General features: G+C 44.1%; 1 protein-coding gene across 3 annotated transcripts in view; it reads right to left on the bottom strand.

Moving 5' to 3' along the window:
* The window catches only part of CDCA7 (cell division cycle associated 7), a 40,735-nt gene continuing 26,245 nt past the window's right edge, over positions 9-14,498 (bottom strand). For 2 of the 3 annotated variants that reach the window (XM_021075203.1, XM_001928628.5), the window contains exons 2-10: positions 11,824-11,949; positions 11,170-11,406; positions 7,462-7,698; positions 6,602-6,679; positions 5,318-5,521; positions 4,529-4,666; positions 3,604-3,753; positions 2,668-2,804; positions 11-1,586 (exon numbers count right to left, since the gene is read on the bottom strand). In XM_021075203.1, the coding sequence (XP_020930862.1) occupies positions 1,556-1,586; positions 2,668-2,804; positions 3,604-3,753; positions 4,529-4,666; positions 5,318-5,521; positions 6,602-6,679; positions 7,462-7,698; positions 11,170-11,406; positions 11,824-11,889 (1,278 nt within the window). In that variant the 5' untranslated portion in view covers positions 11,890-11,949 and the 3' untranslated portion in view covers positions 11-1,555. Of the gene's footprint in view, positions 1,587-2,667; positions 2,805-3,603; positions 3,754-4,528; positions 4,667-5,317; positions 5,522-6,601; positions 6,680-7,461; positions 7,699-11,169; positions 11,407-11,823; positions 11,950-14,498 lie in introns of all 3 variants that reach the window. The other variant, XM_001928632.5, reaches the window with a different exon arrangement.

Raw genomic sequence — 14,498 nt, 5'->3', positions numbered from 1 at the left:
AGACAAGCTATAACAAAACATTTTATTATTAAAATAAAAAACTTTTGTATAAAAAGCATAACAGATCAAAAGCTCTATTTACATTTATTGATTCAAGGTCCAATTATGCCCCAGACACTAATCAGGCATAGCTACGGGCTGCACATGCAAAGCAACATGAACACACAAACACACTTAAGATTCCACCTCTACCAAACCATTTGATTCATGCCAAAACCGGGGGAGGGAGCGACGACACATGGAATCTGCCCAGAAACTGAACTGGCAGGGTTGTCAAGCTAGCAAACTGTTGAAAGTCACTCTTCTCCAAAAAGGCACTTCTCAGTGTTATAAAAGTGCTTCAAACCTGAACGTGAACCCTGTTCCTGGATTATAATTTCTTCAAGAAAGCAAAAAGCTGCAAAGAATTGTAGCTGAATCCAGGGATTCATTTTCCAGGCAACATAATCGAGAATTTGAGGAGTTCCCATCGTGGCTCAGTGATTAAGGAACCCAACTAGTATCCATGAGGATGTGGGCTCATTCCCTGGCCTTGCTCACTGGGTCGGGAATCCAATGTTGCCGTGAGGTGTGGTGTAGGTCACAGATGTGGCTGAGATCCCGAGTTGCTGTGGCTGTGGTATAGGCTGGTGGCTGCAGCTCCAATTCAACCCCTAGTCTGGGAACCTCCATATGCCTCGGGTGTGACCCTAAAAAGACAGAAGACCAAAAAAAAAAAAAAAATTTATTTGAAATACCTTCTGCTATGAACTGAAAGAAACTTGATTGTCTGAAGTTTTATCCCATGAATTCAAATTGGTCTGGTCCCAAAGCCTCACTGTCCCGCATCCCCAGGATGGCTTTTCCACAATGATTCCAAGCATAGCGCTGCCCAGGAACCTTTGGGTCCTGACCTGTGGGCCAGATGCACATAGTAGGAGAAATCAGCAGCAACTGAGTCTCAACAGGGGGACAACTGGAATGATAACCACACTGTGTGGAATATTCTCATGAGAGGCCTTCAAGTCACGTACACCACTTGCCAACAGCTAACCTAATGCGTGCCTCGATTCTGTAAAAAAAAAAGTCAACTAGTATGAACACTAAATCAGACCCATTGTTTTCATGTAAGAAAGTCAGAGGGCTAGTCTCTGGAATTCAATAGATCCAGCTAGTTAACACTGCTACTGTGCTTCTAAGTGCTTGGTTTTATGGGTGGGGTCCAGGGTTCAACACCAGTCGAATCAGACATGCTTTCATAAAATTGTCATTTCAAAAGAATACGGAAACTAAATGATGGAAGAGAATCAGTGGAAATAAGAGGGGGCTTGGCAGGGAGGGGGGAGGAGGCATGGGGGGAGCAAAGAAGGAGCTGCAGGAGGGTAGAGTACGGCAGGCAGGCGCTATACCTCTGTGTTACCGACATGTGAGCATGTCTAATGAGATTGACTTGATTTGCCTATAAGACAGACTGATCATCCAAATTCTTATCTTGAGTTTCAATCACATGACAAAATTGAACACTTTAACAAAGAAGATTTGCCAAGTGGAAGGCAGGTAGTGGATCTTCCAAATATTATGCTTGCATTTCAAACTCCTGTTTTAGACTGAAAGAGAAAAGGGAACACGTCAGGATACGGTTTTCAGCCTAAGAATTCTCTTCTGAAAACTGGCAAAGATACATGCACTCCAATGTTCACAGTAGCACTATTCACGATAAAAGATACGGAAGCCACCTAAACGTCCATCAACAGAAGAATGGATAAAGAAGATGTGGTATGTACATACAACGGACAACTGCTCAGCCATACAAAAAGAATGAAATGATGCCAGTTACAGTGACATGGATGGACCTAGAGATTATCATACTCAGTGAAGTAAGTCACACAGAGAAAGACCAGTGTCGCAATATCCCTTATATATGGAATCTCAGATATGATACAAATGAACTCATTTACAAACCAGAATCAGACATAGAAAACAAAGTTATGGTTACCAAAGGGGAAGCGGGGAATAAATTACGAGTTTGGAATTAGTCAATAAAAACTACCAATATATTGAGAACTATGTCTAGATACTTATATTGCAACAGAACAAAGGGAGGGAAAAAAATGTATACATGTAAGTATAACTTGGTCTCCACGCTGTACAGTGGAAAAAATAAATAAAATTAAATTTTTTTAAAAACTACCAATATATAAAACAGATGAACAAAGTCTTACTGTATAGTGCCAAGGACTATACTCAGTATTTTGCAATCAACCATAATGGAAAGAATGAAAGAGAATATATATATGAATCAATTGCTATGCACCTGAAACTAACAAAACATCGTAAATCAACTATACTTCAATTAAAAAAAAAGCTTTTTTTTAAAAAGAATTCTGTTCTGAGAGCCTACTTCACTCTTAAAAACCTTTTTTTGAGTGGTAACAATACATGGTTCAAGGCACACATCTTAAGTATACAGCTTGAAGTTTTACACACGGTGCCCATGAGGGTCACCACCAACCAGATGACAATATAAAATGTTCCCAACATTCCCAGGATCCCCGTGTGCCCCTTTCCAGGCAACACCTGTGCTCTCCTGCCCTACCCATGACCACTATCTGACTTCTGCCACCTTTTTATTAAGGTATAGAAACAAATGTAAGATTTGGATGTGGAGGACAGAAAAACCAGCCCTACCTTTTCAAGTAAGCGTGCACATTACCAAAGCCATGGTACTTGGCTAAGTACACGAGTACCCCAGTCGCACACCGCCCGTCTCGCTGCCGACAGAAGCTGCAGTTGCAAATCCTACGACACGGTGGGCAGTGCCAATTCTGCAGGAGAAGCGTGAAAAGGCACCATGAAATCAAACTTCACCCTCGCCCTTAACATCAATTGCATTTAAATCTTTTTTTTTTTTTTTAATTAAAAAAAATCAGGAGTTCCCATCATGGCGTAGTGGTTAACGAATCCGACTAGGAAACATGAGGTTGCGGGTTCAATCCCTGCCCTTGCTCAGTCAGTTAACGATCCGGCATTGCCGTGAGCTGTGATGTAGGTCACAGACACGGCTTGGATCCTGTGTTGCTGTGGCTGTGGTGTAGGCCGGCGACTACAGCTCCAATTCGACCCCTAGCCTGGCAACTTCCATATGCCGTGGGAGCAGCCCAAGAAATAGCAAAAGGCAAAAAATAAAATAAAAAAATAATAAAATTATATATATATATATATAAAAAATCATAACAGGAGCTCCCTGGTGGCCTAGTGGCGAAGGACTCAGCATGGAAACTTTGGCCCAGGAACTTCCGCAAACTGCAAGTGTGGCCAAAAAACAAAAACAAAAAAACCCATAAGATGGTTAACATCCATTAGTATCAGGTATCATGTCCCCTCAGGAAACCCTGAAGAGAAAGTTACACAGTAACTAGCAGGAGTAAATGGAGAACTGACTCCCTCTACATGGCTGGGTCCCAAGGGCTCCAGAAGGGCTCGCATCTAGCCAGCACCAACCCAGAATGCAGCTGTCTTCCCCCAAATGAACGCCCCACAGAACTAAGGTCTCAGTCTCTTTCTGGCCCTATCATCTCACAACTGATGTTCGAACCCCCAGTACCACCCCTTCAAGGCACTTACTGGGTCTAACAGAGCATCCCTGACTTCTTCACCATAACGGTTTCGCAGGCAGGGTCCGCAGAACTGGCCTCGAACCCCCCAGCACTCTGGGTTTCTGCAGTTTGTCTTGGTATCAATAGTTTTCTGGCGGCACTGGTGACAAGTTGATCCCTGCAAACAATGAAAGTAAGTCTGATATTTTCTCTTTGAATCCTATTTCACATCTACATACACATGTATGCGCCAGGGCATGAAAAATATCTCAAGTATGGTGATTTCATTCAATTGGAAGAGGTAGTATCTCATTTTATCCCACAACTACATTAAGTAAAGATCTTATTATGGGAGTTCCTATTGTGGTGCAGCAGAAACGAACCCGACTAGTATCCATGAGGATGGGGGTTCGATCCCTGGCCTTGTTCAGTGGGTCGGGGATCCAGTGTTGCTGTTGCCATGAGCTGTGGTGTTGGTCACAGACATGGCTCGGATCCCACATGGCTACGGCTGTGGTGTAGGCTGGTGGCTACAGCTCCCATCCCATTCAACTCCTAGCCTGGGAACTGCCATATGGGGAGGGTTCTACCCTAAAAATCAAAAAGAAAAAAAAAAAAAATTATCTTGCAAAAGAAACCCTACCCAAATCCTTTTTATCTTTAGTGCACCGCCATATCCCAGCACCTATCTATGTAGGCACACATCAATAGATATGTTGAGTGAATCAATTTCTACATTAGGAGAGAAGATTTAACGCTACTGAAGACTTACTACTGCAAACTTTAGTAAGAAGGCTAAATCCTAAGGATGCTCTTCGAAGCTCTTCTTATCTTACACAAAAAAACCCCCAAACAACACTGGTACACATTCCATACACTAAGAATATCAGGACAATACCAAAATGTCTCTAAGAGATGTGTGACATTTTCAGCCATGATTCAGAGGCTCTTACCAACGAACGGTTGTAGATCTTCTCTCGAGAGTTGCTACAGATGTTCTCCAACTCCTCCTCTGTGATTTCTTCCACCGGGCGGATTATATGGGGGAGGGTCATGGATCCAGGGCGACGACTTCGAGGCATGTCATCTTCCTGCATAACGAGAATCATGGAACAGTGTCCTTCCTGGCTCTCCCCAGCTTGGAGGCTCAGACATTTGCTGTTTTCGCTTCACAGAGAATCCAACCTGGAAGAGGTTCTGAGAGCTTAAAGAGAAGGGGCTAGTCATAATTCTACTAAGGATTACAGGACAGCATCTCAGCAATGACACCTGCATTAAAGAAAAGCCGCAGTTCCCGCCGTGGCTCAGGGGTAATGATCTGGTGTTGCCATGAGCTGCGCTGTAGGTCGCAGACCTGGCTTGGATCTGGTGTTGCTGTGACTGCGGCTGTGGCCGGCAGCTGCAGCTCTGATTCATCCCCTAGCCTGAGAACTTCCATGTGCCATGAGTGCAGCCGTAAAAGACCAAAAAAAAAAAAAAAAAGAAAAAAAGAAAAACAGAAAGAAAAACTAAAGACTGGACATCAATTATACGGTAATTAAAAAATTAAGAAAAAAAAAAAAAAAAGGCTGAAGAAAACTTTGATTCACCTGCTACCAAAAATGATCAAAGTAAGCTGATGACCTTAACAACTCAGAGCAGCGTGAGAAGGATGTTTACTCTGGATCACTGGTGTTGTGCCTGTGATCCTGGGCCCACAAAGGGGACAAATGGAAGAGCCAGCCCAAACGCAGAGAACTCACGTTCAGGTAGCCGTCCGTGGGCTTCCTCTTTCTCACCAACATGTACTTATCCTCCTCCTCCTCTTCTTCCTCCTCCTCAGTGGGCAGGGCGCCAAGCGACCCAAGGACCCGGGACCTTGACCTGGTGAGAGGACGCGCCTTCCGCTCGGGGTTCCTGCGGCAGGCAACACCTGGGAACGTGCGCCTTCGGGGTGTCTTTGGACGCTGAACAAAACACAGAATGAGAATGAGAACTGGCACTCTCTCCCGAAGCAGGTTTTCTTTTAAGGAAAAGGAGCGCTCCGCTTTCTAATGTTCTTCGTCCTTTCTCTACGGCATGGGAAATGAGCCCAGAATTTTAACACCAAGCCCGGTTTCTCTCCAACTGAGGATGATCTATGTATTCTTTTACATAATGAATAAAGATGTAAGAAAGACTCTCATTTTCCAAAACAGCCCTTTCTATGCCACCTCTTGAGCCCTGAGACATAGTGTGGTTTTCCTTGTTGCAGCGCTGCTCAGGGAGGGGTGGGAAAGGAAGGATCTTTTGTAGCACAAAAGACTCACTGCATTCATTCCCCTGAGAGGCACCAGCTTCACTCCTCAGAATATCATCACATGTATTAGGCTGTAACTTGGTTAAAAATTTTTTTCTCTTTTCTCATTCTCAGATTTTAAAAACATCAATTACCCTGTAGAAGGAATGTGCTCATGCTAGGGATACAGGAAAAAAAACCATTTTTGATCTTTATTCCTCCACCCGAGGGGCTCACTTTACTTAGGTGGGAGGGGGAGAAATAGGCAATCAGAAGGGGTTTGAGCCCCACAGGACCTCAGTATGGGACACCGGGGAGGCGAGGCACATCTGGCCTGGGGTGCAAGGAAGAGGCCCCAGAGAGCTGTCCAAAGGTTTCCTCCATCACCTCCACAAAACCACACCAAAGAAACCTGGGCTTTAAAATATCATAACACGTCTACCTCAGACCTGCCCAAAACACTACTATATAAAAAAGAAGGGAGTTCCTGTTATGGCTCAGTGGGTTAAGACCCTGATTAATATCCATGAATGAGGACACAGGTTCAATCCCTGGCCTCGCTCAGTGGGTTAAGGAGCCAGTGCTGCCATGAGCTGTGGTGTAGGTTGCAGATGTGGCTTGGATCTGGCGTTGCTGTGACTGTGGCGTAGGTTGGCATCTGCAGCTCTAATTCAACCTCTGGCCTGGGAACCTCTATATGCTGCAGGTATGGTCATAAAATTTAAAAAAAAACAAATAAACAAATGGACAAAAAAGGATTTGTACTTACTGAACTGGGGCCTGGCAGGGAACGTCTTCCAGGGAAGGAGCCAGGAAAGCTTTCTAATTCTGACATGAGTTTTGCAAGCTAAAAAGAGAGGAAATTAAACACAATTTTATTGGTTTAGAGTAACTACTGAAAACAAGCAAATCCTGGAAATCACAGTAGCATGTCTCGAAGAGCTTCTGATCCTCCCTATACATTTTCCAAGACTTTATAAGTTAAAAAAGAAAATTTAGTTCAGGGAAATAAACACTTTTTTTTTTTAAAGGCCGCACCTGCAGCATATGGAAGGTTCCCAGGCTAGAGGTCAAATTGGAGCTATAGCTGCCAGCCTACACCACAGCCACAGCCGACACCGGATCCTTCACCCACTGAGCGAGGCCAGGGATCGAATCCACGACCTCATGGTTCCTAGTCGGATCTGTTTCTGCTGTGCCACGACAGGAACTCCAGGAACTCATTCTAAAGCATACACTAGGAGTTCCCGTTGTGGCGCAGTGGTTAACGAGTCCGACTAGGAACCATGAGGTCGCGGGTTCGATCCCTGACCTTGCTCAGTGGGTTAAGGATCCGGCGTTGCCGTGAGCTGTGGTGTAGGCCGCAGATGTGGCTCGGATCTGGCGTTGCTGTGGCTGTGGTGTAGGCCAGCAGCACAGCTCCAATTTGACCCCTGGCCTGGGAACCTCCATATGCTGTGGGTGTGGCCCTAAAAAGACAAAAGACAAAAATTAAAATAAAATAAAGCATACATTATAAAAACTCCAGAGCTACATGGAAAATAATTCTTAACACAAACAGAAGAAATAAGTGGCTTAGAGAAAAGGTAGGAAGGGTTACTTTTAACACATGTGTGGTCAGATACGTACCATTGCTTTGTTTTGCTTTATATTTAAAGCCCTTTTCTCCAAGAAATTCATGCCATTTTCATCTTCTGAATCAGTATTGGAATCGGTCACAGAGTTCTCTGAGGGTTCAGGGGGCGCTGCTCTCTTGGGGGCTGCTCGCCTGGAGTTTCGAGTGGGAAACTTCATGGCCACTCGGAGGGGTCCGGAACGTCTGCACTGACTGCGGGTCCGACAGCCGGCACGGTCTGCCTGCAGCCTCTGGTCAATCAGAGCAAGCGAGGCATTAATGACCTGCGGATTGTCACACAGGCTGTACCAGTACAACTACAAAATGCCTTTGGAGCAAAAGACACTTGCAGCAAATACATGTCCACTGAACACTTTAATTGTCAAGTTTACTTGACAGCTCTGGGTCACAAAATCAGGCATTACAAGTAATGACAAGAACCCGGGTGTCGTTTAACTCGGGGAACCTGCCTGGGACACACTGTCATAAGCCACCTTCACAGTCCCTAGGCCAGTGGTTTTGAGCCTTGTTTTTTTTAAATGTGAAAATCCTGGTTCCCTTTTTCATTTCTTTAAAAATAGATCTTTATGTATTTTCAAAGAATTCCCATAGGGTCAAATGTGTGTTTTCTCACAAACATGATTTCAATGCTTACGGCAATATCAGACTGTATTAAAGATGTCTCGATGTGCTCATCTATTTTTTTAATTGTCATAAAATATACCTAACATAAAATTTACCATTTTAACCAGGTTTAAATGACAGTGCAGTGGCATTAAATACATTCACGCTGTTTTGCGACCATCACCACCATCCACCTCCAGAACTTTTTCAGCTTCACAAACTGACACGCCATCCTTGTGAATTCATCAGCTACTCCCCAGTCTACCTCTCCCTCAACCCCTGGCAACCACATTCTACTTCCTGTCTCTATGAATTTGACCACCTCCCTCTCGCATCTACCTTTCATAAAGCTAAAATTTTTTAAATTTCAGAGCAATGAGCCTCTGGGGAAATGCAAAAATCAGAATCACAAGTATCCCTTCACACATGCTGGGAAAGCCAAATCCACAAGGATGGTAACGGTGTGGAGAAGCTGGAACCCACATACACTCAGGTAGGAGTGTAAAATGGTTCAGCCGCTTTGGAAAACAGCCTACCAAGCTGCTCTAAAGGTTAAACATACATACTACCTGACTCAGCAATTCTACTGCTAGTGATATACTCTCCAGCGTATACGGCCACACAGAAGGATATACATGCGTGCTCACAGCTGCATCATCTGCAATCGCCAAAAGGTGCCAACAACCCAAACATCCATCAACTGATGAATGGATAAACATGGTATATTCACATAACGGAATATGATTCAGCAATAAAAGGTATGAAGTACCGGCACATGGAAGAACCTTGAAAATGTGTTAAGTGAAAGAAGTCAGTCAGAAAAGACTGCATATTATATGGTTCTATTTATACGAAATGCCTAGAAGAGGCCAATCTGTGAGAGGAAATAGATTGATTGGCAGTTGCCAGGAACTGAGGGTGTTGAGAAAGGATGCAAAGTGACTGTTGATGGGTACAAGGGTTTCTTTTGGAAGTGATGAAAATATCCTGAAATTGACTTTGGTGATGGTTGAAAACAGAACAAAATAAACGAAGAAAAAATACCACCTATAAAGTCTCAGAAATGGAAGACACCTTTTTCTTTGTTTTAATTAAAGCACAGCTGATTTACAATGTTGTATCAATTTCTGCTGTCCAGCAAAGTGACTCAGTCATACACATATATCATTCTTTTTTTTTTTTCTTCACTGTTTAGGGCCACACCCGCAGCATATGGAGGTTCCCAGGCTAGGGGTCAAATCAGAGCTGTAGCTGCCAGCCTACCCACAGCCACAGCAATGCAGGATTTGAGCCGTGTCTTCGACCTACACCACAGCTCACGGCAATGCCAGATCCTTAACCCACTGAGTGAGGCCAGGGATTGAATCTGAATCCTCATGGATGCTAGTCAGATTTGTTTCCACTGAGCCACAACGGGAACTCCTATATCATTCTTTTTTTAATGTAATTTTCCATCATGGTCTATCCCAGGAGACTGGATATAGTTCCCTGGGGAAGACCCGTTTTTTTTAACATTCCCAAATCCACACTACCTTTAGTATTCTTCACGTACTTTTAGTGTGCATGGATTGAGAGAATATAAAATGACAAAATAACTTTTATGAGTTTTTAGCCTTTTCATCAATTGGCATTTTATCAATTGCAACAAACAATATGTACAAAGAGCTGAAACGCTGCCCAGAAAAGTTTGGGTCACATCCAGGTTTGCAGACCAGCCCCTGCCAATAAGTGCAAAATGCACTGATTTGAGACCAACAATCACCTCTTAGAGGAAATACTACATGACTGTGAAGTTACACAGTGATTAAAGCACCCCCAGGCCAGGCATTTTCACTCTTGTCAGTGCCATTCAAGTGTGGCCCCAGGCAGGGGGCCCCTGTCCAACCACAAGGAGCTCAAGAGCATGCACCTGATGACAAATCAACACGCTTGTTTCCTTTGAGAAAGTCTTGCTAAGAGGAAAACGTGTGCAGAAGGAAACAGCGTGCTCAGGCAGAGTGGGACCCAGGTGCATCAGCCATAGCAGAGGATAAAGGTGAGATAGCAAGCACAGGAAAAGCCAGCCAAGGAGCAAAAGTGGAAGCAGGCAGGGCCCTAACTGTCACTGCCTACACTCAAGCTCCTGCATGCGAATTATCAGACAGGCTTTCCCGATGCAGGCACAGACCCACTATGAGCCCCAACATAGACGCCTACTCTATGTCAGGCCCTGGGCTGGGCACTTAAACTTAAATGTGAATGTGGCTCATCTTGAGGACATATATGCTTCCTCTAACTGGGCTGAATATCTGAGGCAACAGAAATCTGCAGGCTGGCCTTTTTTTTTTTTGTCTTTTTAGGGCCACACCCACAGCATATGGAGGTTCCCAGGCTAGGGGTTGAATCGGAGCTATAGCTGCTGGCATATGCCACAACCACAGCAATGCAGGATCTGAGCCGCATCTGCAAACTACACCACAGCTCATGGCAATACTGGATCCTTAATCCACTGAGGGAGGCCAGGGATCAAACCTTCATCCTCATGGATACTGGTCAGATTCATTACCAATGAGCCACGATGGGAACTCCTGGCCAATTTTACAAAGTTTCCAAGGTTTTCAGAGCCTACAAAAATGGTCCTTTTTTTTTTTTTTTTTTTTTTTTTTGCTGTTATTAGGGCCGCACCCACAGCATATGGAGGTTCCCAGGCTAGGGGTTGAATTAGAGCTACAGCTGCTGGCCTATACCACAGCCTCAGCAATGCCAGATCTGAGCCATGTCTGCGACCTACACCACAGCTTATGGCAATGCTGGATCCTCAACCCACTGAGCGAGGCCAGGGATCAAACCCGCAACCTCACAGTAACTAGTCAGATTTGCTTCTGCTGTGCCACAACAGGAACTCCCCAAAATAGTCAAGCTTTGGAAGTAGACCTAAATGAGTAAAAAACTGCTTTAAGACATGCAGAAAATACTCTTTAAAACTTTTTAAAAGATCAACAAAATCTTCTGGCATGACTGAAAAGAAAATCATAAGGGCAAAAAAAATTTTTTAAGCAACTAGGTCATGCCTCCAAATATACCTTATTTCTTGATATTGGTGAAATTCTCAAACTCACCATTCCATCCTGTATCTCACTCTCTGAGAAACCGCAAAACGATTCATCATCAGAGTCGGCATGAAAAATACTGGCCAGTTCGTTAGTGACATCTGGCCTTGGTTTCTGTAAAAATCCACAATGGTCTAACACATCTTGCACCTCACTTTCTGAAAAGCCGCAGAAAGATTCATTATCAGAGTCCTCATAAAAAACATTTGCCAGTTCTTCACTGATATCTGACCTGAATTTAGGTTTCTGTAAAATAAATAAATAAATGTGGTTGTGCATTTTTTTCCTTTTTCAAGAACCAATTTTCCATAAACCGTGCAGAGAGCAAATCACATTTACAAGTGCACTACAAGAGAATAGCTTTTGTTACAAAGAAAAATGGTTCAGAGGTTTACAAATGATTTCTGAGTTGTTATGGCAAATCATCAGGCATGTTAGGTTAGGCGACATTTCAAAAGGATAGAATAAGTAGCTAATCTACCTCCAACAATTACTACCTAGAACCACAGCAAAAAGTGAAATGAAATTACAGTGCATACTGTATTTTCATAACGGCTGTATAGAAATGTAGGCAAAAAGCAAGCAGTTTTAATCACGCACAAAGCATTTGGGGCATTTTGAGCACTGCAGACTCCATTCTGTTTATTCTCAGGCAGCACTTACTGTGTTTGCAAAATTATCAGAAGCAAAGCTGTCACAACTGTCATCAGAAGATGACGAGGTTTCCATGGAAATCAACTTCACATATCTGAATTTCTTGAAGTTCTTCTTTACTCTGCCATCCTTCTGCTGCAAATGGAAATGGCAATACTATTAAGTGGGATGCTTACTGCAGTATCTAACCAAAGATTCACTCTTGAGTAGGTTCAAATAGCACAGAGGAGACATATCCATTTCTTATACCCTATACAGAAAACAGAGGTTTGCAACTGCTACACACACACACACACACACGTCAAAACTAGGCAAAATGCTAGAGATCCCTTTGAAGGAACATTATAATGACATTGATCAATTTATTCAAATACCTGTAGAGCTACCCTTTTACCCACCTTAAGAGCTCCCAAGCTCTTAGCATTATACTAAGCTCCCAAGGAGTTAAAAGCTAAACTCCTCAAATCTGCCCCTTTTTAAAAAAAAAAATTAGACGGTGCTTCAAAGTACAAAATGGTAGAGTGATTTCTCTCCTTCGGCCAAAATCAAGCTAATGAAGTCTTTCTATGTAAGCTTTGGGCTCTGTACTGTGATGCTAATTTCCCAAACTATAAAAACTGGGCAGCACCTCTACTTCAAGATGGCAGGCTTTCAAACAGGCCTTGTGCCAATCAGGAGGGGTATAGTGATTTCAGCACAGGCCTTACAAATCAAATACATCAATCCAGTGAACAAACGTACAAGGAGCCGAGGGAAAGGTCAAACAACCCTCTAAACCCAGGTAGAATTTCTGATTCCACTTCAGCACTCTATTAGGCTGGTCATACATTCAACTCTCTCTGCAATGCCCTTGCTGCACAAGTCTGAGTTTTCAGAAGACTTTTCATTAAGGCACAAATGGCCTGTAGATGTGAAAAGACTTCATTCATAAACACTGAACAGCCTTGGCACTGCTCATCAGACTATGCACTTGGCATCTACCTCATATAAAAAAAGCTGGCAGTGTCTACCTTTTCTTAATATTTAGATTTTCCCTTTTCCTTTTGAGTCTGCGTTATATGGAAGCTCCCAAGCCAAGAATTGAACCCGAGCCACAGCAGTGACCAAAGATGCTGCAGTGACAACAGCAGACCCCCAACCAGCTGCACCACAAGGGAACTCCAAGACTTCATAAACACTGTATTAGTTTCTATTATTTTTACTTTCTGAAATATGGCCACAGAATAACAGAAGTAATTCCTTACGCTGAAAACTTTGAGAAGGAAAGCTCTGTTATGGGTCCCACAAAATAATGCCAAGGTGTAGGTGTCAGGTAAACAGAACATTCTTGGCCATCCTTCCACACCCCACATATGTATTTTTTAGTCCCTTGCAAAATAAAATTTTCATTTTGATGGTGCCCAACCACCCAGTACTCCTAAATAGACTCCATTTAATCATCTTACAAAGTTTGTCTTTCATCCTTTTAGGAAGGCAGGAAAATGTGCTAACAGGTGATCTTGGAAGCTTCCCCATTTTCCAGACAAGGAAATTAAGTCTCCAGGAAGGTGAACTAGATTGCCCAAGATCACAGGGCTGCAAGGGGTCTGCGACCTCCTAAGACAGCAGAGCTCCATGCACTACTGCAGGAATTATCACCATTTACTCATCAATCTACTTGCCAGCAAGCCAGATGCCCAAGACAGCCTCAAGGGAGGCAATTCTATTGGAAGCGCTCAGAGAAATACTTGGACACTTTAACAAGTCAGCACATGCCAAGAGTTAGTTATCAGGCAAATGTATGTTTGGAGGAAAAGACATAGAAAGAAGCAAGGCAAATGGTCACGGATGAAATGGGCATTTCTGGCAGGTAGTAACTAATACCACTTGGTAGGTGTTTTTTATGCCAGGCACTAAGCATGCTTTCACATTATGTTGAATCCTTGCAGCAAAGGTGTTATCATTATTCCCACGTAACAAATGGGGAAACTGAGACTCCGAGCGGTGAAACAGATTATTTAAGTCCCGCGATGGCCCAAACTTGAACCCAGGCACCTCAGATTCCAAATCCAGCTATACTCTGGCTTTCATCAGCCAGACAAGCCAACGCCCAGGTCCCTCGGGGAGGAACTCTCTGAAACCACGCCCCCAACACGCCCCCTCCTCCCCCTGTGGGTCCCTTACCCCTGATACTTATTTTAAGCTTGTCACTCTCTTCCTTTTCACCCAACCCCCACCCTCTAACCTCTCCAGGGGCTGACCCTCCGTTCCGGTTTCCGTTAGAGCAAAAAGTAACGTCCCATTCAGGGCAACGTCCTGCAGCTGCAACATTGGGGGGTGGGGTGCGGAAGGGAGTGGGAAAAGAGCAAATGGTCAGCCAACTGTATAGACGACCAGGTCCTCTCATTGCACTAAATCACCAACTAGGGCTGGAAATGCCCCTCAAGTGTGCGCAACCCAATCTAAAGAGAGCTGTTTGCATGATCCTTAAACCCCAAACCCAACAACCATCAGCGGTTAGAAGCGCCTGCTGTTGTGACCTGGGCAAAAGCGGTCGGGAAGTGAGCCCAAAGGTCCCCAGTGCATGCAGGTGGGGCCGCGGTGAGAACCCACCCGCCAGGGGGTGGGCGCGGGAAAGGGCCAGGAGGCTGCAGGGTGGCGCTCTCCTCCGTGCCCTGCGGGCAGGGCTCCGGCCACCGGACACA

The sequence above is a fragment of the Sus scrofa genome, chromosome 15, assembly GCF_000003025.6.
Source record: "Sus scrofa isolate TJ Tabasco breed Duroc chromosome 15, Sscrofa11.1, whole genome shotgun sequence".
Classification (NCBI taxonomy): domain Eukaryota; kingdom Metazoa; phylum Chordata; class Mammalia; order Artiodactyla; family Suidae; genus Sus; species Sus scrofa.
Note: the sequence above shows the minus strand (reverse complement) of the source record. Positions and strands in the feature narration are given on the sequence as shown.